We start from the raw sequence: 26,061 nt of genomic DNA, 5'->3' as shown, positions 1-26,061 counted from the left end.
AGGACTACGCTTCTGGTCTTCGCTTCTCTGTAATCCTTAATATTAGTAGTCTTCCGTCTGACATTACTACAATCCCTTAACCCTCTCCTTCTGGCTGTCTCTTTTTCCCCCTCTAAGTATGAGGAATCGCCTCTAAGTATGAGGAATCGAGCAAAACATTTGGAATTGGGCAAATATGATGGTTATGTGTGGAGGTTTCATTGTATGGCTGTCTATTCTGGATTGTAGCATTCGTATGATTGTCTGAGGAAATGTAGGTACAAGAAGCACTTTCTCTGTTAACGGTGCAAGCATTCTTTTTCTCCTTGAATAAATCATGTGTTTCACCTTCTCTTTCCTTCATTTGCAGGCGAATGAAATTGATGCGATTGGTGTGGGGACCAACCTTGTGACGTGCCCGCTACAGCCCTCGCTAGGATGTGTTTACAAGGTAATCCCCTCCAAACCTCCTAATTTAAGGTCCCACTATAATCCTTTTGGGATTTGAAAGATACATCTGTGAAAGGATTGTGTTGCTGTGGTCTAGTGCTACAATTTGACCACAGATTATCATTTATTATTCTTAAAAAACAGAGGTCTAGCTTATAGATGGACCATATGGAAACCTGAGATCTTCTGTGGCTGAGACAGTTGTTGAATAGTCTCATTTGTACTCCAAATAGATAATAGTGCAGGTTAATGTTACACATTTTTAGTTGCTGCATCTTTGTGTTTACAGTTGTGCAAGTGATACTGTGAAACCACTAGTGTGCATAATGTGGAATTGACATGGTATTTTCTTGCTTGGGTGCACTGCAAAGATCAATAATAGAAGGCAGAGAAACAAAATACGAGGGCTCTTTCTAGATATTGCTACATATTATGAGGGAAAGTCAATTGGAGGATAACTTGTAGGTTTCATTAATATGCCCTCATTATGGGAAACATGGTAAGTCAACAATTGTTTTGACCTATGGAATTGGTCTTCACTACTTTATTGGGGGTCTGATTTCTACTGTACTTTAGAGTGACATTTGCTCATATCGCCCTTTGTTCTCTCCTGAAACAGCCATTTTAACGACACACTTCACCGCTATTTTGGCCCAAATATAATATACCTGAGATGAAGCAGTGTGAGACGCTGTCAATTGTTTCTCAACTTGGTGTCTTTGCCGTTTAGCATTGCTCATTTAATATGGTTCAATGCACTCCATTGTCTTAACATGAAGTAGGTTCAGCTGCACTCCAGCACGAGTCATGGTCAGAACATTGGTGGTCTATAGTTTAGAACACCGCCTGAGAAACGAGCCACCACAGGAGTTGAGGATTCATTCCTCCACACCAATGATCTCCTGTTTTTACTTTTCCTCCCCCTATTATTAATCCTATCATTTCTTCGTGTATGTAAAAAACTGTTTGTTTTTTAGTCTCATCAGTACACCCTAACCCTTTATTGGGAAAGGATTGGCCAAGATTTTCCTTTGCATTCTGGGATCCATCTATGTTTCAAGTTCAGTGATTTTTTCTTTTTAATATGAGCAGATGTAAGACCATTGCCTGTCAGTGAAAGCCACATAAAGATCTCTCTCCTATTTCATCCTATTTGAGGCATTGATTAAAGGGCAAGTCTCTTAAACCATGCACATTGTGCTTCCATACAGAAGAATGAACTATATACCAAAATAAGGAGGAATGCACGGGTTTGAGCCAAGACACAGGCCAGTATGCTTGGAATGCATTCCGTAGAAAATAGCATTGTAGGAGTTCTGTTTAGCCGCCCCCAACCTTCTCGATGAGACGCGCATGAGAAACAAAGCTACCCTCAGGGTATACATCTTCAAGGCAATTGATGCCTAAAGTGTCACAGCTACTCCCTCTATTTCCCGTAAATGTTAATAAGGTGCATAGGATTTAATTAGAGGCAGCAATCCCAGGTTTACACCGTACAATGGACAGGATGAATTTACAATTTTAAACAACAAGCTCCACGGTGCCATGAGGGTGAAATGTTGGCGAACTGCTCAAACATGTAGGACATTGGGCCTTTGCGGCAAGAACATATATTATGATGTTCAGAAAAGCTGTCTCATCCTGGGCGTAGTTAACATGTCCTAAATGAGGCACGCAGGGGAGAGATACCAGGCCAGGTGAGTAACCAAGAAGAGGAACTTGGTGAAAAAGTTGCATCCAGGCCAGACCAGTATATATCTACAAAACGTTAGGAAGAGCTAAAAGCTGTGCTATTAAAATTCTACAAAAGGAGAAGAAGGGAAGGGAACCCCACACCTTCTCTTGGACTCAGGTGGTAAGATAGTCATAATGATTCAGTGGCAGAAGTTTAAACTCATCCTGACAGATATACAAACACAGATATTTCATTGATTCAACTTCCCAGCGATAATCGCCCATATTGGGAGGACGTGTGATGGCATCCAGCAGAGTTAAAAGATCTGATTTCTACCAGTTAATGCGTGGGCCAGAAAAAACGTGGAATCTTTCCGCTCCCTGAGTGATAGGGACAAGATTAACAACAGTGTTTTTATATAGAAGAGTAAATCGTTGGCATAGAGGGAAATGAGTGCTCCTCAATCAATGAAGGCCAAATCTCGATGATCCAGGGGCTCCATTGCCAGTGCAACCAAGAGCAGATAAACTGGCACTCATGTTTTGTTCCTCCCCAGAGAGAGAATGCACTACCCGCAACACAGACTCTAGCCCTATGGTTTTCATACAGCAACTATATTGCCTCAAGGGGAAGAAAACATCCTCCACAAAACCGCCAATAAATATGCGCAAGAGACACAATTGAAAGCTTTCAATGCTTTTAGTTGTGTGTGGACGTAAAGGAGGCACAGAAGAATCAGGTGCTTGATTGATTGGGCCAAATTAATAAGGGTATACATGGTAAAAGCCGATCTGCAAATAACATGCTGAATCTTAATATCCCAATAAATGAGTGAGAGGGGTCTGTCGGACCCACACACTAATGGGCCTTTTGGCAATTTGACAACTAGTGTAATCTGGACTTCACGCGTTGTGCTCAGCAGTAATCTGTCATCCAATGCCTCCGTTTAAGCTTCCTATTAGAACATGTGGCTTTAGAAATGGTCAGTGCATCTGTAACATGACACATTTTGTGGATTATGACTGGCTGATTGAGAGAGTTGACGATGGATTGATCAAAGCACCTCAGAGGGATGTCCTCTAAATATGCATGTCGAGCCTCTAATGTTGTAGGATTTCTAGTAGCGTACATATTCGTGTATTACTCAGCAAACATCTGATTGATGGTATCAGATTCGGTATGAGCTGTGTCATTACAAAGTAAGCATGCAAGAATCTTTCCGGGCCTCGCATCCTCACCATACTTCCTTGCCATGGCTGGATGGGAGAAGAACTTCACTTCCCTATATGCAGTGTAGATATAAAGATTCAATTTAGATTTGATACCGCAAAGTAGGGAGCCATCATAGGAAGATTAATGAGTAGTTCAAGAGAATGCCACAACCTTTCTATATCTGTCAGTTTGCATCTGATTTTTCCAAGGACCCCCCTCCCCTCCAATACATACGTCATAAGGAAAATCATGAATACCTCCTATAGTGTAGACATACGGGAATGTGAACCAACAATGCACTCAACATATGGAAGAACAGGAGACCTACTTCAATGGCAAAGGCAACATCAGGGACGGCAAAAGACATGAATCGCCAAGGGGGTGTTCAAAGTGACATCCTCAGCATGTGGTGATTGCTCATGCTTGGTTAGAAGACCTAATAACCTGTGTACCCTCCCAACAAAGAATTGGAGGATTCTGTAACGCTCACCTGATTCTCGCAGAGGCGCCGGTCTTGACTGGGCGACTACCGTATCTTCAAAGGTGATGTGCCGCACCCGGTTGGCTCTTTGGGCTGGACCTCTGTGCCCTGTATGCCTGACGTGCAGAGTAAGATGTCTGCAGATAGAAAATACGGGGTTAATGAACTGGGGTTATTGGGGTGTCCCTATCTCTTTCCTCTTCTCCTCTCCTGTAGACCCCCACAGGTTAACGCTCTCACCTTAGGTAAGTGAATGCCGAGCTCTCCATCTGCCTCGGGGCAGGGTGCTGTAACCAGTTTCTTCACCGGATAGGTAGCGCAGGCCTCTTGACTTCAGAGGACTGCTGTCCGTCGTTTACTGCACGAACGGTAAGTTTCGAGTAACTCAAATGTCTTTAAAGTCTTTAATAATGATGTCTCTTGTTTTGCAGGGTTCCGGCGATGGCGGATGACGGGCTGAAGTGCCTTGAAGATGGAGCCCGTGTGATGAATAGAAGCGCCTGGAAGCACGTAAGTAAGCGCTTGTTGCCAGCTTCACAATGCGCTCTGTCTTTTTATTTTGCAGGTACAAGTTCGGAGCGGCTGCAGGGTGCCGGGATACCCACTGGGTTAGATGTGGAAAGGAGTAATGGCACGTGAGTATTAAAGTTCCCCAATGTCTTTAAACGCACCTTGTTTTGTCTTTCAGATGCGGGATCCAGCGCCGACGGCCTCCGGAGCGTGCGAAGAGTTGGTAAGCTTTTGTCTTTCAGATGCCGGAATACAGTGTGAAGACCTCCGGAGCGCACGAAGAGTAGGTAAGCCTTTGCCTTTCAGATGCCAGAATGCTAACCTGTTCTTTCTTGTCTTTATAGGTGTTGCTGAAGACTGGATTCAGGATGGTAAGCCTTTTTCCTTAGGCCCAGGATCAGATGCAGAAGACACGATGAGCGTTCTGCTGCAGAGGATGCAGAATAACGCAAAGCAAGATTCATCCACCGGGTGTGGTTTAAATAGCCTCCTGTAGTGCTTAGGTGTCTCCTTCCACAGCCACGCCTAAGTAAGAAAAGAGTTCCTGGTAAGAAAAGAGTTCCTGCCTTCCAGAAGAGTTCCAGTGTTCTGCATCTAGGAAGTGGCTCCAGCCCCACCCAACAGGAAAAGTAGTTCCAAACAGAAGAGGATCAGAGGCTCAACTGGCAGGCAAGTAAGCAGCATGGTCTGCTGCAGGTAAGTCCACCCAAGCATTATGAGCCCGGCGCTTCCAGCGCTGGGACTGGGCATATTTATGAGCCTGGTGCCACTGGCGCCAGGACTGGGTCCAAAAGGTCCCCATTGGGACTGGTTGGCACTCGGAACCTGGGTTATGGATCTGCTTCCAAGGGAGTTGGGAAAACCCTGACCTTTTGGAAGCAGAGATCATGACAGTACCCCCCCTCAAGGCCCCTCCCAAACCAGGCTTCTCCGGGGGTTTTGGCTTGTCAGGAAATGTTCGGTGAAATCTTTTGATTAGGCGAGGAGCATGGACATATTCAGCAGGTTCCGAGGATCTCTCTTGGGGGCCGTAGCCTTTCCAGTCAATTAGGTAGAATAGTTTAGATTTGGAGATCTTGGAGTCCAGAATGCTTTTGACTTCAAACTCGAGTTCTCCATCAACTAGGATAGGTTTTGGAGATTTGGTTAGTCGGGTTTGAGGTTGCACGGGTTTTAATAGAGAGACGTGGAAGACCGGATGTATCTTCATGTGCGGGGGCAAGTCCAACTTGACCGCCACTGGGTTTACTATGGTAGTGATGGAATAGGGACCAAGGTATCTTGGGTTGAATGTGCGTGGCCCTTTTAGAGATAGATATTTGGTGGATAACCAGACTTGATCCCCTACTTGATAGTGAGGGGCTTCCTTCCGATGTTGATCTGCTCCTTTCTTGTATTGTTCTTTAGCCCTTTGAAGGTGAGAAACAGCTTCCTTAAAGGCTTGGGTGATTGTAGAATGCAGGTAGTCTACTGCTGGTGTTTCAAGATCTTGGAGGGGATCCAACTCCGAGGTTCGAGGGTGACTACCGTACAAAAGAAAAAACGGGGTTTTCCCAGTTCCCGAATGGACAGAGTTATTGTAGGCATACTCGGCTATCCAAAGGATATCTTTCCAAGTTTTTTCAGTTTGTTGCAGCTTGCAGCGTAAATACTGTTCCAGAGTTTGATTGGTCCTCTCGGTTTGTCCGTCGGTCTGAGGGTGGTGACTGGTCGATAGTCTCACATCAATTTGAGCCGACCGACAGCAACTTCGCCAAAAATGAGAAATAAATTGACTACCTCGATCCGAAATTAGAACCGAAGGAAAACCGTGCAGTCGGACGATGTTTTCGAGAAATTCTCGGGCCAGAGTTGCTACTGTTGGCAAGCCTTTGAGCGGAATGAAATGCGCCATCTTGGAGAATAAGTCCACGATTACTAGAATCGTATTGTATCCGGAGCATGGAGGTAGATCGGTGATGAAGTCCATAGAAAGCGTATGCCAAGGGCGAGGTGGGATGTCAATAGGGCGTAAGAGGCCTGCTGGTCTTTCCTTTTGACTCTTGTTTTGGGCGCATACTCCACAGGACATTATAAAGTCTCTGATATCTTTTTTCCAAGACGGCCACCAGAAGTAGCGCTTGATCTTTTCTGAGGTCTTGGCTATACCGGGATGACCTTCCATTAAAGAGTCGTGATAACAAGAGATTACTTTTTTCTGTAAATCTGTGCTGGGTAGGTATAATCGTTCTTGGAAATACAATAAGTTGTCCTTTACTGCAAAGTCCTTTCCCTGCAGATGCCAATTCTGTATGTCTGCTGGAGTTACAAGTTGCCTGGCTTTATCCTTAACTTCCTCTATAGATTCTGTGGCGATTACACCCAGAATTCTTTGTTCGGGAATGATTGGTACAGGTTTAGGGTTGATCAAGTGTTCTTCCACTCCCATCCGAGAAAGGGCATCGGCTTTACCGTTTTTTGTACCAGGTCGATAGGTAATTATGAAGTCAAACTCGGCAAAGAATAATGCCCAACGGAGTTGTCTAGAGGATTGGGCTTTTGCGGTTTTCAAATATTGCAGGTTTCGGTGATCCGTAATCACAGTAACGGTGTGTCGGGCCCCCAGCAGATAATGCCGCCAAGCCTTAAAGGCAGACTTGATAGCCAGAAGTTCCTTGTCAGTAATCGTGTAATTGACTTCAGGAGGCGAGAATTTGCGGGACCAAAATGCCACGGGATGCAACTGATTGGTTACCGGGTCCTTTTGTGATAGAACTGCCCCCATGGCAAGGCTTGAAGCATCAGTTTCCACGATGTAGGGGAGTTCGGGGCGAGGGTGTTTTAAGATTTGTGCAGAGATAAATTTAGTCTTCAAATCCTGGAAAGCTTGTTCCGCCTCGGTAGACCATTCAAAACGTTTGTTTTTCTTTAACAAGGCAGTGATGGGCTGGACTATTCGAGAGAATTCGGGGATAGACCTGCGGTAAAAGTTAGCGAAGCCCAACATGCTTTGCACACCTTTTACGGAGGATGGTGATGGCCATTTGAGAACTGCATCAACCTTCTTTGAATCCATACGCACTCCGCCAGGTGATAATATGAATCCCAAGAATTCAACTTCAGTCACGTTGAAAACACATTTTTCCAACTTAGCGAAATGTTTGTGTTGACGCAATCTTTCGAGGACCATTTTCACGTGTTTCCGATGTTCAGATTCCGATGAAGAATAAACGAGGATGTCGTCAATGTAAACAACAACACACACATCTATGAGCTCTCTGAGGACATCGTTCATAAAATATTGAAAGGCGGCCGGGGCATTGCAAAGTCCGAAGGGCATGACCTGATATTCAAATAGCCCATACTTGGTGCGGAAGGCCGTCTTCCATTCATCGCCCTCTTTTACTCGTACCAAGTGGTAAGCTCCTCTAAGATCCAGCTTTGTATATATGCATGCTTTTCTGACTTGGTCCAGGAGTTCAGGGATCAAAGGTAACGGATATCTATTCTTAACGGTGATCTGGTTCAGGGAGCGATAATCGATACAAGTTCTAAGGTCTCCTTCCTTTTTTGGAACGAAGAACAAAGCTGAAGAGGCAGGGGACTTGGAAGGACGAATAAACCCATTTGCCAGGTATTGATCCAGGTATTGTCGAAGGTGAAGGTTCTCAGGCTCGGTGAGGGCATAAATTCTACTACAAGGAGGAGTAGATCCAGGTATCAGGTCTATCTGGCAGTCATAAGACCTATGAGGAGGTAGAGAGTTAGCCTGCTCCTTCCGGAAAACAACTTGGTATTCTAGGTATTCGGGAGGTAACTGGGGAGTCTCTGAAGAAATTGCTGCCAGTGCAACACCAGGTGGAGGGTGACAAGTAGAGACACATTCTGGAAACTGGACCGTTCTTGCTCGCCAATCGATCAGAGGATTGTGTTTCTCTAACCAAGGTATTCCTAGAATAATCTGGAACTGAGGGGCCTTGATCACATCGAACACGATCTTCTCATGGTGTCCATCTTGACTTACTAGCGTCACCTCTTGAGTGGTATGCGTTACTGGCCCGGAGGCTATCTCCGTACCATCCACCGTAGTAATGACGTCCTTTACAGCCTTGGGACAAAGAGTTAGATTCATCCTCAAAACCATTTCATGATCCACATAATTGCCGATGGCACCGCTGTCGACGTAAGCTTCAATTGCATGTAATCGATCCGGATTATCAGGGCTAATGAGGACCATAGGTATTACGAAATGCGAGGTCACGGAACTGGTTTTCACGCTCGGCAAGAGGACCTCTATTCTTGTCGGGCGAGGTCGTTTCCCTGCTCAGAGTTTGTAACTGTGGTAACTGCAGCTCCTACTGCCTTCTTGGCAGGTTTCACCGGACAGTCTCGAAGAAAGTGCCCCGAGTTTCCGCAATATAGGCATAATTGCAACTGTTTTCTCCTTTCCCGCTCCTTTTGTGTTAGAGGACCTTTCAGACCCCCTATTTGCATGGGTTCCCCGGAGCCTACTCCTTTGGAAGGAGTTGGCGGTTTGGAAAATACTCGGGCATCAAACTTGGAACGATCGGCCTTCCTGTTCTGCAGTCTGTGATCTATTTGAACGACCAAGTCTATATAATCCGAACAGTCTTGTGGGGGATTCACTACTTGGGCTAAAACGTCTTTGAGCTCTCCACGTAGACCTCTATAAAACAGCGTAATCCTTTTGTCCTCAGGCCATTGAGTTTCCACTATTAGTCTATTGAAAGATGCAATATAAGCCAAAAGGTCTTGATTACCCTGTCGCAACGAAAGAAGCTCATTATCCAAGGCCTGCCCCTGTGCATGTCTTGCGAACAGTTTTTCCATACTAAGCTGAAAGGCTTGAAAATCATGGAGAACCGGATCATCTTGATTAACTAGAGGGATCGACCAGTCTGCTGCATTGCCACTAAGGTACGAAAGTACAAAAGCTACTTTAGCTTGATCAGTTGGAAAGGCTGCTGGCCGGCATAAGAAGTGCAACCGGCACTGATTGATAAATACTGCAAACCTCTTTGGGTCACCAGAAAATCGTTCGGGCGGAGCCAGAGGTACATTCCCAGGTAGGTTGATCTGCACTGGATTCATAGAGGATGTTGAAGGAAGATTTGCCCCTGATGCGGGTAGCGGGGTCTGTCCGGCTTGTGACTGTAGCAATTGTCTAGCAAGATCATCTGTTCTCTCCTTGGAAATAATTAGTTCCCTTCTTAGAGCGTTCGTTTCCTGACGAGCTGCATGCACTTCTGCCCTTAGTTCCCCAAGTAACCGGGCTAGGTGGTCAGTATCCGAGGTTTCCATAGCGCCTGGGCGAGAGTTTTGCGGTAGGCTTTGCGTTCTGTAACGCTCACCTGATTCTCGCAGAGGCGCCGGTCTTGACTGGGCGACTACCGTATCTTCAAAGGTGATGTGCCGCACCCGGTTGGCTCTTTGGGCTGGACCTCTGTGCCCTGTATGCCTGACGTGCAGAGTAAGATATAAAGATTCAATTTAGATTTGATACCGCAAAGTAGGGAGCCATCATAGGAAGATTAATGAGTAGTTCAAGAGAATGCCACAACCTTTCTATATCTGTCAGTTTGCATCTGATTTTTCCAAGGACCCCCCTCCCCTCCAATACATACGTCATAAGGAAATCATGAATACCTCCTATAGTGTAGACATACGGGAATGTGAACCAACAATGCACTCAACATATGGAAGAACAGGAGACCTACTTCAATGGCAAAGGCAACATCAGGGACGGCAAAAGACATGAATCGCCAAGGGGGTGTTCAAAGTGACATCCTCAGCATGTGGTGATTGCTCATGCTTGGTTAGAAGACCTAATAACCTGTGTACCCTCCCAACAAAGAATTGGAGGATTCTGTAACGCTCACTTGATTCTCGCAGAGGCGCCGGTCTTGACTGGGCGACTACCGTATTTTCAAAGGTGATGTGCCGCACCCGGTTGGCTCTTTGGGCTGGACCTCTGTGCCCTGTATGCCTGACGTGCAGAGTAAGATGTCTGCAGATAGAAAATACGGGGTTAATGAACTGGGGTTATTGGGGTGTCCCTATCTCTTTCCTCTTCTCCTCTCCTGTAGACCCCCACAGGTTAACGCTCTCACCATAGGTAAGTGAATGCCAAGCTCTCCATCTGCCTCGGGGCAGGGTGCTGTAACCAGTTTCTTCACCGGATAGGTAGCGCAGGCCTCTTGACTTCAGAGGACTGCTGTCCGTCGTTTACTGCACGAACGGTAAGTTTCGAGTAACTCAAATGTCTTTAAAGTCTTTAATAATGATGTCTCTTGTTTTGCAGGGTTCCGGCGATGGCGGATGACGGGCTGAAGTGCCTTGAAGATGGAGCCCGTGTGATGAATAGAAGCGCCTGGAAGCACGTAAGTAAGCGCTTGTTGCCAGCTTCACAATGCGCTCTAACTGTCTTTTTATTTTGCAGGTACAAGTTCGGAGCGGCTGCAGGGTGCCGGGATACCCACTGGGTTAGATGTGGAAAGGAGTAATGGCACGTGAGTATTAAAGTTCCCCAATGTCTTTAAACGCACCTTGTTTTGTCTTTCAGATGCGGGATGCAGCGCCGACGGCCTCCGGAGCGTGCGAAGAGTTGGTAAGCTTTTGTCTTTCAGATGCCGGAATACAGTGTGAAGACCTCCGGAGCGCACGAAGAGTAGGTAAGCCTTTGCCTTTCAGATGCCGGAATGCTAACCTGTTCTTTCTTGTCTTTATAGGTGTTGCTGAAGACTGGATTCAGGATGGTAAGCCTTTTTCCTTAGGCCCAGGATCAGATGCAGAAGACACGATGAGCGTTCTGCTGCAGAGGATGCAGAATAACGCAAAGCAAGATTCATCCACCGGGTGTGGTTTAAATAGCCTCCTGTAGTGCTTAGGTGTCTCCTTCCACAGCCACGCCTAAGTAAGAAAAGAGTTCCTGGTAAGAAAAGAGTTCCTGCCTTCCAGAAGAGTTCCAGTGTTCTGCTCCAGCCCCACCCAACAGGAAAAGTAGTTCCAAACAGAAGAGGATCAGAGGCTCAACTGGCAGGCAAGTAAGCAGCATGGTCTGCTGCAGGTAAGTCCACCCAAGCATTATGAGCCCGGCGCTTCCAGCGCTGGGACTGGGCATATTTATGAGCCTGGTGCCTCTGGCGCCAGGACTGGGTCCAAAAGGTCCCCATTGGGACTGGTTGGCACTCGGAACCTGGGTTATGGATCTGCTTCCAAGGGAATTGGGAAAACCCTGACCTTTTGGAAGCAGAGATCATGACAGATTCTGAAGACAGATTTCAGAAGAGTTTCAGTGAAGAGTTTCATGTTGGGTGTAGAGTCAGAATTAGCAAAAGCATGTGAATGTTCTTGTAGTTCAAACCTGCTTCCTTGTTGTTTATTATTATTATTATTTTTTATTTTTTTTTAAAAAAATGTATTGTATGGCTGTATTAAAACAACCTTTCAATAAACACATAATACATTTTTAAAAATACATTTGAATTACACATTTTTACAAAATTTCAAAAATTCATCATAGGCAATAATAAAAGGAACGATTGTGCACTAATAACTATCTAGTCCAATGCCTTTTAGAACAATTCATTTAAGAAGCCAGTTGTTGCTAGTCTGATTGCCATTCGTCTTGCACCAAAAAATTTTAGCCATAATTCCTCAGGGTCAGTAATGGTCTGCTCTTTAAAACAATGCAAAGTATTTACAGCGCATAGTAGACAATGCTGGACAAAAAGCGATGACATGCTTCAGAGTTTCAATAGAGGTACAGTCTTTACAAAACCGGCAAACATTCTCATTGATATCTAATAATTTCCGTCTGACTAATATATCTTTGGTATGCAAAAGATTAAGGCGGAAGCGCATATAATCGTCTCTAAATTTAGGAGATGGATATTTAATAATATATAATTCAGTGGCTCTGAACCTCTTTTGGCCAAACTGAGCTATATTCCAATCTTTAAGATGATAGCATTTGTCCAGAGTATATATCCAATCTCTTTGGTACAATTTTATTTTAGCCCAGTTTGGATTATGGATCAAAGTATCAAGGGAAATATCAGCATCAATGAGAATATTTAATGCGGTATTAATCCATTTCTTTGGGTACCGATGATCAGAGGAAGTTAGATATTGTCCCAGAATATAAGAGATGTCCGTATGTTGCAAAGATATTATGCACTTTCTCAAAAATGCTATCAGTTTCCACGCAACAGCACTAAATAAAGACAATAACCCTAGTTCGAATCTGAGAATGGCAATAGAGACACATGTAGGAAGACTAAAAAGTGAGCGCCAATACCTGCCTTCCATTTTGTCCCAAAAAGATCGTGATAGCATCGGGGCAGATTCAGATCCGTATGTAATGATTGGTTTGACCTTCATAGTATAAAATGCTAATATATGATTACATGTAAATTTTCCAAATTTATATAGTATAACCTTAGATTGTGAAATCAGAGCATTTAGTTTTGATTCAAGATCTGATTGGAATACTTTATCATTTTCATTGCAACCAATCATCGTGCCCAAATATCAGTATGATGATGTAATCAAAATTGGGTCACAGTTAATAGACCAATTAAATTGAGAATGTTTGGTCATTTTGAGATTATGACACATCATAATTTGAGTTTTAGTTAGATTGACGGTCATGGCATTTTCTACAGTATACTCGGTCAACCCATTGATCAACCTTTGCAATCCAGCTGGAGTTTTTGAAAGCAAAATGAGGTCATCTGCGTAATAAATCCAGGGTATCTGCTCAGAGCCTAGTTTGGGTGCATCGGAGTTAATGTTCTTAAATTTATCACCCATATCTAGGATAAATATATTGAATATTGTAGCCGCCAGAATGCACCCTTGCTTCAGTCCTCGGAATGTTAGGAGGGGAGGTGTCAATAAACCATCAAGGGTTAAGCGAATACAAACTGACGTATTTTCATGCAGAAGAGCAATGAGTTTGACCAATGATTGTGGGCAACCCATTGATGACAATTTATGTAGCATCAAATGGCGATCTATAGAATCAAATGCCTCCTTAAAATCCACAAAGGATATATAAAGGGGCTGCTTTTGTTGATTGCAGAGGGCTTTAATTGATGTTAAGGTAACAATATTAATGGCCGTTCCCTTACCTGCAACAAAGCCTGTTTGAATCTCGCATGTTTGATGATTTGATCCATTGATTAAGATCTCTTAGAATTAAGGACGCAAATCTTTGCCCGGGACGTCCAGCAGGGCGATAGGCCTATAATTGGCAGGATCATGTCTATCGCCCTTTTTGTAAATAGGGACAATCAGTGAAGTACAGCACGAGCTAGGGATCTTTTGAGTGGTTATAATTTGCGAGAAGATTTCAAATAGGATCGGGCCCATAGGTCCGGAAACTGTTTCAACATAGCATTAGAGAGCCCGTCCGGGCCAGGGGCACGCGATCTACTGGCCTTATGGATGTAATAAAGGATGCCATCAATAGTAAAGGCAATCGAAAAGAGGCCCTCTAGGTTAACAGGTGGTATATGATTGGCAGCCGGTGGTAGAGCGTAAAGACGGGAAATGTGGGCTTGCCATGCTGCAGGAGCAACATCATTAATCTGCATTTGACACTGTGGGGTTTTATAGGTTCCAGTTATTAGGGACCAACATCCTGCAGAGTTTTTTGTTAGAACTTTAGCCAACATTGATTTACCATCTTTCTGGAACAGATCGATCGGTAAGATCTTCTCCAGTTCCTATATTGAGTCTTAATAGTTATTATTGTTAGGGTATTTTTTTAGCGTTGACCAAGCTTAGGGAAGCAACAGAGTGCTTTACACGTCCTAGGACAAAGGACATGTTGAGAGAAGTACAGATACATGGTCTGGATCCCTTTTACTTCATGAGTAAGTGACTGCAGGTGAGTTTGCATCGCAGAGGCGCCATCTTCAAGGGCACCAACCCTGTTTTCTGCTTTCATGATGCTGCTACTTTTCTTTTTGACATGTGCTTGTAGCATATCAACTTCGCAGGACAGATTGTGTGTATTTTTAACACCATTGCATCAAACCCGGCTTCCCGCTGGACTAGTATTATTGCAGATGCCATGGCCTTCTGCCACTTGGGTTGGAGGGTCAGGTCACCATGTTATCCACATCAAGTTAAGTTTATACATAGCTTTTTTGGGGTCATTGTACCGACCTGTGATTAAAGTGTGTGACAACCATGTCTATTGAATACCCAGTTTCATTATAGCTAGTATTACATTGTATTAAGTTCCACCAGATTTTTCAAAATTGATTTTAAGCTGAGCCTGCTCTCCCTTCCTCCTCCCATTCCAATCTGACGAGTGCTGTTTGTCGATCTCAGAGCAAACTGAAGAAACAATGCCCGAAGTGAAAATGATACTGGATAACATGTATTTGTTTTTTTAATCCCAGTTGCAGGCAAACAAAAACATAGTTTGTGTTTGTGAACATCTACACACAATACATACTTCCCATATTCATCAGTGCCGGTCAAGTGGCACAGCGAGTAGAGCGCTCGCTTTGACACCCGTGCATAGCCTGCTAACGCAGGTTCGAATCCTGGCAGGGCCAAACTCAGCCTTTCATCCTTCCGAGTTCGATAAATGAGCACCACACACGATGGGTAAGCAGTGCACAGATACCTGAGGGTTCGTAGCGCTATATAAATGCCAAATTATTATTTTTAGTGCCACGTTCCATTTGGCGACCATTAGTAGACCTTTTTAATATGGGCAGTTGTCTAGCCTCAAATCTGTGTAAGTACTTCATACCAACACTTGAAGATATTATCAATTACCTCTGCCTTCTTCCATGGTTTATGAACCAGCTTTAAAGGTCCCCTGAGGTTCGTCCACACCATTTTAATTGGCTATACGCCCACGCCAAAGGTGGAATCCGAACCCAAAAGGTCTGCAGCAGAGGAATGTATGAGAATATTGTCCCATTTTATTCTTAAGTTTTGAATGTCCTTGGCATAATACAATCAATGCCACATAGGCAATGTGCTCCTTGAAGAAGACTGTCCATTATGCCCTCAAAGATAACTATGTGGTCTGGGCCATTCTTGCAGATGCCCCCTTCGAAGAGGTGACATATAATAAGCGATGGGACTAGGGTAACCCTTGGGTGGGTGCCACCAACTGCTCCTTGATGTACAACAACCTTGAGGTATATGAGAGATCTTCTTGAATCGCCAGTACTTTGCTAGCTTTAGAACAGCCTCATGCCAGGACTCTTCTGTGAGTTCTGCCTTATTGTTTTTAAGGGATAATTGATCTTACCAAAGGAAAATCAGAAAGGTCCCCGGTTTGTACAACCTCTCGCCCCTTCAACTACAAACCTCTGCCTCAAAGGAATGACCAGATGCAAACTGGAAACCCATGTTTTCTTGAAGGGACTTCAAAACCCAGGCTACTGTATCTTACCGCCTCCCCAACTTCAACCTCACTTTTCCCAGCCTTGTTTGAGTTTCCGATTAATGCACCAGAAATCCCTACGAAAGTTAGAAACATCATAAATAGACCAGCAACCCATCCCACTTTTCAACTGCTGCCAGGGTTAAAAAAAACTGAGCATCATGTAAGAACTTTGTGCTTGCAGTATGGATCACTACATACTTTATCTCTTGGGTCCACTCCCGCAGACATCCACGATTCAAGGACTATCAAGAAATAGTTTGAGCACCGGCACCTATCATGGATCCCGTTCTCGCCAGCGGCCATTGACTATCCTGAAATAAGTGTTCCTGCTAAACTTTGGCCAAATCAGAAAGACAACAGCATTCCAAGGAACATTGCTGTTCTGTGTCTTTTAACTGTCATTTGGTTACCTAAAGCCCCTTCTAGCCCAACTCTAACCTTACATCTGCTTCTTCTCAGCAAGCCATCCACCCCTTCCCTATGGCTTACCGACCTACTCTCTCTTTGGCTGCAGCCTTTCTTCATTGTCTTCACTTTCCTATGTCTTCTACCCTCCATCATGCATCTTGATTTTGCTCCATTCCTCCTTCTATGCACTCTTCTCCTTCCCTATTCTCATAGCCTTCAGCCTCATCTTGGTGCAACTTCTGTGTAAATCTCTGGGAACCCTATCTTCCTCCTCCCCCACCCCTGAAATAAGATGCTTCCGTTCTCCCAGGATCTCCAACCTCATCTATCCCCTCAACTACTACATAACACCTGCTCCTCTCCTCCATCTCCTGTTACTCGTTTACTTTGCCTCTGGAATGCACAATCCCTCTGCAACAAGTCTCCCTATATCAGTGGCCACTTCAATTCTTGTCACCCTCAACTTTCTTGCTATCACTGAAACCTGGATCTCCCCTCAGGACTCTGTTACACTAGCAGTTCTCCACACCGACTTTGCTACCTTCTCCCACTCTCCCAGAGATGTTGGGAAGCATAGCGATTTGGGGTTCCTTATCTATAAGGCCCTCAGAACTGCCCTTCTGACATCAACTCTTCCTCTTTTGAATATGCCACTATTCAATTCCTACCTCCTACTCCTCTCAATCTGATATTTTTCTAACGACACTCTGATTTTCTCAACTCCTTCGTCCCTGATCTGACCCTTCTCCTTGTGTCACTTCCTACCGAAATCCTCATTGTCATGTTGGGTGACTTTAACCTTTCCAAGCCCTTTGCCGCCACCTGCCTTGAACTTAAATCCATCCTACCTGGTCACTCCCTGTACTCCTGGAAACTCTCTTGGCCTCGTCTTTCACTCTAATGCACTCTCCTCCTCTGAACCCTCCATTGACCCCTATCCTTCTTATCCGTCCATTGTTCACTTGAACAACTCTGTCCCTCCACCTTCTACTCCTCATCTCGCCTGAGATGAGGAATACAAGGTGGTGAAGAAGAAATTCAGCGGGACTCTCTTGCCCCTTACCTTGATGATGTGAGAACCTCTCTACTGTCTCTATTCCTATTCAAGCCTCTTCCATTGACTGTGTTTTCTCCGATTTTCACTATGCACTTATGACGCCATTTGACCAACAATATCCTAGTCGCATATTCACACCTTCCCGTTCCTGTCATTAGCCGTAGATCACCTCTGAAAATTCAGGCCCTCAAAACAAACGTGCTGTGACCTACGACTCTTGGTGCAAATTACTAACACCTTCCATACTCCTAGCCTACAAAGATTCCCTTGTTGCCCTAACCTCTGCACCTAATCTCCCTTTGCAATCACCCCCGCACTTTCATCTACCCTCCAATCTTTGCTCACACCTCCAATGCCAATATCTTATCACCTCCTCCCTTTTGACTACTTTTTTCCCTACTTTTCCTTTACAAAATTTGTTAAAATCTCTAAAAATGTGTTACACTCATATCCCTCCTATTTCTCCCTCGCCAACCCTTCTTCTGTTCACCACCTCTCCCCCTACCTCTTTTACACTCACCTACTTCTCAGCTACCGCTCCTATTAAATTCGCACCTGCCCTTCGCATCCCAATACATATTGCGCTCCTATCATCTGTTTTGCTCCCCTAAATGGCCAAAGACTTAGGGCCTCATAACGAGTAGGGCGGTAAAAACGGGGTCATTACCGGCCTGGCGGAACAAGCGGGTCCGTGGTCGTATGACACCGCTAGTAGCGGGTGATTACGAGTGCGCGAGCATGTGCGAACCCCCATGCTCGTAATGGCCATACCGGCATGCCGCAAAACATGCTAATACCGGGCTCGTAAAACCGGACCCGGAAATAACGTCATCGCATAGGAACAGGAAATGGGCCGGCGGCCATCTTTAAAAACACCAGTTGTTTGCTGGAGAGCTCTGTGCCAATACTTCCATAATGTCCAAGGCAACCCGGAAGATAACCCCCCGGCTGCGGAAACAGCGCTTTTCCGACGCTGAATTAAATATGCTAGCGGACACCCTTGCTGCCCATGCAGATGTCATCAAATCCCAGAACCTGAAGCGTGAGGTGCAGCAGCAGAAGGACATCTGGCAGGAGGTAGCCCGCAAGGTGTCGGCTGTAGGAACCAGCCCACGTAGTGTCAAGGACTGCAGGAAGAGGTGGGATGACCTCTGCTTCAGGGTCGGTAACATCATAGCAAGCAACAAGAGGGAGGCCATGGCCACAGGCGGGGGTCCCCACTCTCCTGCCAAAATGACCACCTGGGAGGAGACCGCAAGCACCTTCATTAATCCAGAGTCCATCGAGGGATTTGGAGAGATGGAGACGGGTGCAGCATTATCACCGGAAGGAGGTGAGTGACCCTGCAGATCCCTGTAGGGGAAACCATGACGTAGCACAAGTGATGTGGAAGAGAGTCTAGGCAAGGCAATGCATGTCCCCACACCCACATGAACACATCCAAGTCCAGATGGCGGCCCAAAACCTGCCAGACAGAAATGCATGCTGAGTGCCAATCCCATAAGCACCACACAGCCAACACACATGGGCGCGGTCCATGGACCGTGCCCATGTAATACATCACACAAACCCCAAATCAACAGCATACCAGCTGCCATGCAGCAAATGCCAAAATGGCCCCTCAGACTACCCTGTGTGACACACCTGTAAGATATGAATGCATGATTAAATGAATAATGAACAGCACCATAGTATGCTTCTGGCATGTAACACCATCACTGATGCCCTGCATCTCTTCTACCCCCCCAGGCACCGATGGAGAAGATGCCTGCCAAGACACCACCGCGAGGGTCTCCACGTCCCGCACACAGAAAAGGGCTACCGCCACCACCACCTCCGGGGCAGCCAAGCAGGCCACAACTACAGCCAGTGTGCCTGACACAGCCGCGACACAGCTGACAACACCTACAGTCAGTGTGCTTGACACACTCGAGACCCTGCAGCCCACACCCACACCAGTGGAAGGGGAGTCCCTAGTAGCACTGGCCACCACTGAAGATGACTTTTAGGAGAATGTGGACCAGTAGGGAGTCACGGAAGTGACATGTCCACCCACTCCAAGCCCCATGTCCACCCCTGCCCCAAACACAGCCCTCACCCACCTACAGCAGTGCTGATCCCTGCTTGCATGATTCGGACCTGAGCCCCTTCCCGGAGGACAGCACTGAAAATGCAGGCCCCGTGAGTGCACCACCCACCACTCCTGCTCCCACCAACACCCTCGAGTCACGTCTGGCGAGGGTGGAGGGCCGACAGGAGTCCATGTTGGAGCTCCTGCGGCAATACATAGCAGATGGCTAGGAAACCAGGCGGGAAATAGCCACTGCCATAACGGGGACCACTGCCGCTATTACCGCCAACACAGCCGCAGTGAATGCGTCGGCAGTGCTGATGAGTGACTGTCTGATGGCAATATCACAGGTACTAACATCAATCCTGCTCCACATGCAGCGTGGAACCTGCCACCGACTCATCAGCCACCACAATTGCTTCCTCAGTCCCCACCAGCCCTGTGCGTCCTACCAGAAGGAGTGCAAGGCACACCGAAATGCTGCCCCCGGACAGCAAAAAGTCCCGCAAGTAGTGTGGGCAGACAATGGGAGTGGGACACATGGTTGGGGGTGAATGGGAGCATTTGGTGGAGTTTATTGGGGGGGTTTGGGAGTTCACTGGAGGGGTTTGTGGGGGGGGGGTTGTCACATTTTTGCAGTTTGATCCAATACACCCGTTGTGAGAAAAACATAATGGCTGGACATTGGTGATTTGGTGTATATCCATTTATTGTATGACGGTGTTCAGTGTCCAAATCCCAACATTCCCTGTGTGCATGTCCACATGGACCCCGTGTGTCACTGACACATGCCTGTCAAAGTCCCTGTGGTTCAGAAGTATTTGTGAATCAGTGATTGGCATACTGCATGGCCATCCTGTGCATCACGTACTGGCAGGGGTGCTGCTTCACCTCCGTCTCCATCCTCGTCATCCTCACCCGGTGCATGCATGTCAATGTCAGGTGGCAGTGGTACTTTTCTCCGGACGCACATGTTGTGTAGCATGACACAGGCCATGCTGATCTTTGCCACCCTCTCAGGCCTATAAAGGAGTGCTCCACCAGACCTGCTTAGGCAGCGGAACTGCACTTCAACAGTCCAAAGGACTGCTCAATCACAACACGGGTACGGGTGTGTACCCGATTGTACTACTCATCATGGCTGTTCTGCGGGTTCCGCACAGGGGTAAGTAGCCACGGCCTCAAGGGATATCCTCCATCACCTGCAAGCAAATACTAATAGGTGTGTGTCACTCGGAGCTGCCACCTTCAGGAATCAGTCATGGCCGCAGCTATTTGGTGTGAACATGCACATGTCCCTATACGTATGCACGAATGTCATCTAGATGCATACTATACTGCTATGAGGTGTGGTAGTCTGGATGGCGTTCAATAGATGATGCAGGGTGAAATGATGCATGTTGAGGGGGATGTACTGTGGTTGCCTCCCATTTATGCTGTGTATACTACACTGTGCATGGACACAGTAGCCACATTGGCACAGTTGCAATTCTGTTTAGTCATGCATTGCTTGACATACACATGGTGGTCAGGTTGTGCGTCTTATATGTGGTTATTGATATGCGTTAATGGTAAGATGTGTGCCAATGATGTGTCCCATTGGGGTTGGGGGGTTCAGGTCAGGTGTCATTAGTTCTGCATGCATTCTCCACTCACCCTCCATTCCCACCCAGGTGGGGTATGCATTCCCCCCCCATTCCCACCCAGGTGGGGTATGCATTGCAACACATCCCTACCCCAATGCACTGCCATGGCCCACTCACGCAACTCACCAAGCAGCCAGGCACGTGGTCCAGCATCCATGTGACGGGGTAGCGTGGAGTTGCACAGCACCATGGCATCATGTGTTGATCCGGGAAATCGGGCGCAGCAATGTGTGATGATCTTGCTGGAGTCACATACCATCTGCACATTGTTGGAGTGGTATTGCTTGCGATTGCGGTACACCGCCTCTACAGCATGGGGACTACCAATTAGAAATGGGTGCAGTCCAGGGCACCAACACAATTGGGCATGCCTGCCAGTGCATGGAAGCCTGCTTTGGTGTCGGCTATCTCCTGGGCAGTCCGTGGTAGAGATATGTGTGTGCTAGCATGCTTCAAGAGGGCATCCAGCACTTAGGTCAGCATGCGTGAAAATAGTGGTTTGAAATGCCATGCAGCTGGCCCACTGTGTGCTGGTAGGTGCCTGTGGCCAGGGAGTGGAGCACAGACACCACCTTTAGTAGCGGGGGGGGGTGGCAGTGCATATTTCTATGAGGCGGCAATGTCGTTGCCTATCATGTCGACTATGGTGGTGATGGTGTCCCGGTCCAACCGGTACAGGGTGTGGATCTGCTCAGGGGTTAGATTGAATGGACTGGGTCTGATGCGAGGGATTGGTGGCTGCCTACAAGGGACTACTGGCTGCACTGGTGGTAATTGCTGGGCCTGTCTCACCCTTCTTCTCCTCCTGTGTCTTTTCTGTGCTGCCTGTTGTTGCTTCTGTTGTTGTAGTTGCTGTTGTTGCTGTAGTTGTAGCAGTATAGGCATGTCCTCCAGCGCCATGATTGCAACAGCTAGTGGTAGCATTTTGGTGTAGGAAGGGGTGTGGTGTGTGGGTGTACTCCTTTTATAATGGAACAGACTCCATTGAGCCCACCTGTGGTGATTGTGTGCAGCTGTGGCAGTTGGCTTGATTGCTGATTGCTGTTTGCTGGTGGTCCGCGATGCCTATATGGCCGGCATCGTGCAGCCCCTGATTACCGCCTTCGGGATGCCGGCATTTGCATGTCCGCGTAGGTTGTGATGTCCTCCTATTACCGGCATGCCGGTATTTGCTCTCCGAAGGGGCGTGTGTACGCGCACATGCCGGTATGAGGGGGCACGGTACTTGCGGTGCCGGTATTGGCGGGTTGTCGAGTCGGAATACCCCGGATCCGTTAACAATGCCGCTATTAGCATTCCGCCTTCCTTTTTTCATTACCTCCATTCTCGTAATGAGGCCAGTCTCAATCACTTTCCCCATCCATCTGAGTTCTTTAACCTCTCTTTTTTCCCTGGACTCTTCCCTGCCTTCTTTAACTCCACAACTGTCTTACCACTATTGAAGAAACTATATTCTGACCCAACCGACCCAGTAATCATTTTGCCAGTTTCTCTCCTTCCTCATTATTCAAAAGTCCTTGAGCAAGTGGTCTTTTACCAGATCACTAAGTACCTTGAGGATAATAGCCTTGAAGACCCACTTCAATCTGGCTTCTGTAGTAAACACTCCACAAAGGCTGTACTCATGCATGTTCCTAACGTTCTTTTGAATGCTCAACACTCTAAACCTCGATACTCATCCTTTTGGACCTTTCAAACACTCCTGTACCCTCCTCAATCACCAGGATCTTGGTTTCACAAATCTGCTATTCCCTGGATCGCCTTCTACCTGAAAGGTCGATCGTTTAGTTTGTCTTGGAGCTCACAAACCTCTGACCCCATTAGTCTCCTTGTCGTCGTCCCCCAACAATCAGTCCTTGGACATCTTCTCTACACCCTCTATACCTATGCCCTAGGAAGACTTATCTCATCCTTTGGCTTTCACTACCCCATTTTTGCTGATTATACCTAAATATTGTTCTCTTTTCCCTCCATCATCGCAGCTATCCCAGAACAATTTGCGAACTGCCTCACTGCAATTCGTCACTGGATTGCTCTCCGCTGCCTCATGCTGAACCCTTCAAAAATTGCGACATGTTTCTCCCAGATTTTAATTCCATGCCATGTCATCACTTTCCACATCCGTTGAATTTCAAGTGATCATCTTAACTCTCACTTAACTTTTGTGTGTGTGTGTGTGTGTGTGTGTGCATATATATATTTATATATATTTCTGAGGCTTGTGGATCTGCTTAGATCGCATGCTATGCATAGGCTGACATCTAGTGGTAGCCGATCAGTATTACTTTTTATGTTTTCGAAAACTGGAAAAGGGGCGTCAACAGGGTGTGCCAGTAATACTATCCCTAGTGTGACGTCCACTGTACCCATGGTCCTTCACGCTTCGAGGTCACTCAAGATTGTTTTTTTCCGCCATCGTAATCAGACGCATATCGCAGAGTACCTTCTTCTGGCTGACGCCATTACTTCTAAAAGTTTAAAGTTAGACTTTCTTCTCCAGCATGGGGTCTGGCATGAATTCACATGCTCATGGATAATCTGTTTCAATTTAGTTTATGAACTGTCTTTCTACCAATGACCAATCACTGGTCTCTGGGTCATACTGCCCCCAGCCAATGACTGCACTCTACCCAAGCCCCACTTCTGGCAGCCATCTTCTGATTTTTACTGCACATTCAAGTGCTGGGAGACTTCGTTCTTAGCTCTCAAGCTTTTACTGCGTATTGCATTTTTTCTAAGGGTTTACTTTTATTTTTTCAGTCAATTCGAGCCTCAAGCTCCACCGATTCTTCTTCTGATTAACGGGGACCCGTTTCGGAAAGCTCTACGCCCTCAAGGGCGATTTTTCATCGAATTTCATTTCTTGGAGGATTCCGGAAGAGGTTTGAGGCCTACCCCGCGTGGACATGGCCCAGGACAAAGGAGACTTGACGCCCGCTGGATCCTGTTTAGGAACTGCCCAGGATGTGGACTGCAGAACGTCTTCAAGGAAGATGAGCACTCCCGGTACCTCTACAGCTTGCACTCTGACAAGTCGCACGTGGAGGAGGACTGCGCATTCTGCAAGAACATGTCGGCCCGGACCATTAAGGACCGTCGTTCAGGACTCGCTAACTGGCTGGAGGCAGAGAGCCCAGCAGCAGGTGAGAAGAAGTCTGAGCGGTCTTCTAAGAACTTTGAGGGTGCTCTGGCGATGGGGGCTCAACAGAAGGCAAAGCACTGCGAGTCCGCGGGCACTGGGAGCGCCGTTGGTTCGGGCTTCTCGGCTGCCAGGCTGGGTGCAACATCACTGACGTGTCAACCACGAGCCAACGCACCGGCTCTATGGAAAGGAAGTTGGAGAACCTGGGTAACCTTCAGGAGAAGCCCCAGTCGATCCCGACGGAGAAAGCCAAGGGGGAGAGAGGCGGTGACCCTCCCCCCATGGTGAAGGCCTCAGACGCGCCTAAGGTCGTGAAGGACAAGATTCACCTGGCTAAGGCCTCGATTGAGGGAGTTATGGCGGCCCTGGCAAAGCCCGCAGAGGCGACCCCAGTGGAGGCGAACCCCAGGCATAGAGTTTCCCTGCTATCCCAGAGGGAATCGTCTTTCCAGCCTTTCAAGAAGACCCCTGTGAATCCCCGGGCGGTGGAGGAGATGGGGGGCGCGGTAGTCCTAACAGACTCAGATACCTCCTGTGAGAATGAGCTGTCTGGCATCAAGGCAGTCCTGGACAAGAGGTTAGAAGAGGTCATGACCTAAGGGAAGGATCCCAATGATGCGGACGCAGAGAGCAACTGGAGCCGATGAGGAGCGGCGGGCCAAGGAGGACCCGTAGGACACCACGCCCCTGCCGACACTCCTGTCGCAACCAATGCCTCAGTCGCAGGACAGGTCGGAAGACATCTTGCTGGCTTTGCAGACCCTGTGCACAGAGAATAGGACAAGGTTGCCCTTACCTCCAGCGGACGATCCAGCAGCGCATGGACCGTCGGGGAGTCCTCCAAACAAGCGGAGGCGAGTCAATCCTCCCCCACCCTTCCATCATTCACCTCCATCTCCTCTGCCGAGGGATGAGACAGAGACGGCGACGATGGGAACGGACGACGGTCACTTCGACGGAATGGATCTCCCGTTGCCTCCTACCCGGGCGTCCCCTCACAACGAAATTGGCTCCTTTCATGCCATGATCGCTAGGGCCTCTGAGCTTTTCCAGCTGTGCCCGAGGAGCAGAAGAAAGAGGGATTTCTTTACCGACGACGGTAGGCCAAGAGGAAAACCGTACTCTGTCCCGCTGTTGGAGGACATCTGGGACGAAGTGCTGTCCCTCCTGAAGAACCCGTCCATGGCCCCTGTGAAGAGAGACCGGTACAAGAAGTAGTACCGGGTCCCGGACTCCGCTCCTATGTGCCTCAGGGCGCAACCGACCCTGGATTCAGTGGTTTCCATGGTAGCCAAGAAGAAAGCGGCAAGGGCGACAGCGTCATCTTCCACTCCCCGCCGGATGGCGAGGTGAAGAAGCTAGATGCCATGGGACGTCGGGTCATCTCGTCGGCAGCCAACGCCCTCGCGATCGTGGCCAGCTATGATAGGGAGCTAAGCCCGGCGCGCAAAGGGCATCGTTATTGAGGAGTGAATCAGCTGTTAAGCTGTGGCTGCGACCCCGCTCACCTGCCCTCTGTTTGCATCTGGAGGATTCTGGAGGTGCGGTGGACATGCGGCGCACAGCGAGGATCTTGCCGTGAAGGTGGAGCGCCGTTGCGCTAGTTGGCTCCGTCCCCTGCCCGCCCCCTGTGATGTGTTCAGGAAGTACTACAAAACCTACATCCGGACACCCTTGCAGCGCTAAGCCCGGCGCGCAAAGGGCATCCTTATTGAAGAGTGAATCAGCTGTTAAGCTGTGGCTGCGACCCCGCTCACCTGCCCTCTGTTTGCATCTGGAGGATTCTGGAGGTGCGGTGGACATGCGGCGCACAGCGAGGATCTTGCCGTGAAGGTGGAGCGCCGTTGCGCTAGTTGGCTCCGTCCCCTGCCCGCCCCCTGTGATGTGTTCAGGAAGTACTACAAAACCTACATCCGGACACCCTTGCAGCGCTAAGCCCGGCGCGCAAAGGGCATCCTTATTGAAGAGTGAATCAGCTGTTAAGCTGTGGCTGCGACCCCGCTCACCT

At 47.4% G+C, this 26,061-nt stretch overlaps 1 protein-coding gene across 1 annotated transcript in view; it reads left to right on the top strand.

Moving 5' to 3' along the window:
- NAPRT (nicotinate phosphoribosyltransferase) overlaps positions 1 to 26,061 on the top strand; it is a 1,537,890-nt gene that overhangs the window by 973,346 nt on the left and 538,483 nt on the right. The window contains exon 9 of the mRNA XM_069621760.1: positions 350 to 430. Within this exon, the coding sequence (XP_069477861.1) occupies positions 350 to 430 (81 nt within the window). The remainder of the gene's footprint in view (positions 1 to 349; positions 431 to 26,061) is intronic.

This window comes from Ambystoma mexicanum, chromosome 5q, assembly GCF_040938575.1.
Source record: "Ambystoma mexicanum isolate Mex_15411 chromosome 5q, UKY_AmexF1_1, whole genome shotgun sequence".
NCBI lineage: Eukaryota > Metazoa > Chordata > Amphibia > Caudata > Ambystomatidae > Ambystoma > Ambystoma mexicanum.
The sequence above is the reverse complement of the archived record's forward strand: the minus strand, read 5'-3'. Positions and strand labels throughout refer to the sequence as shown.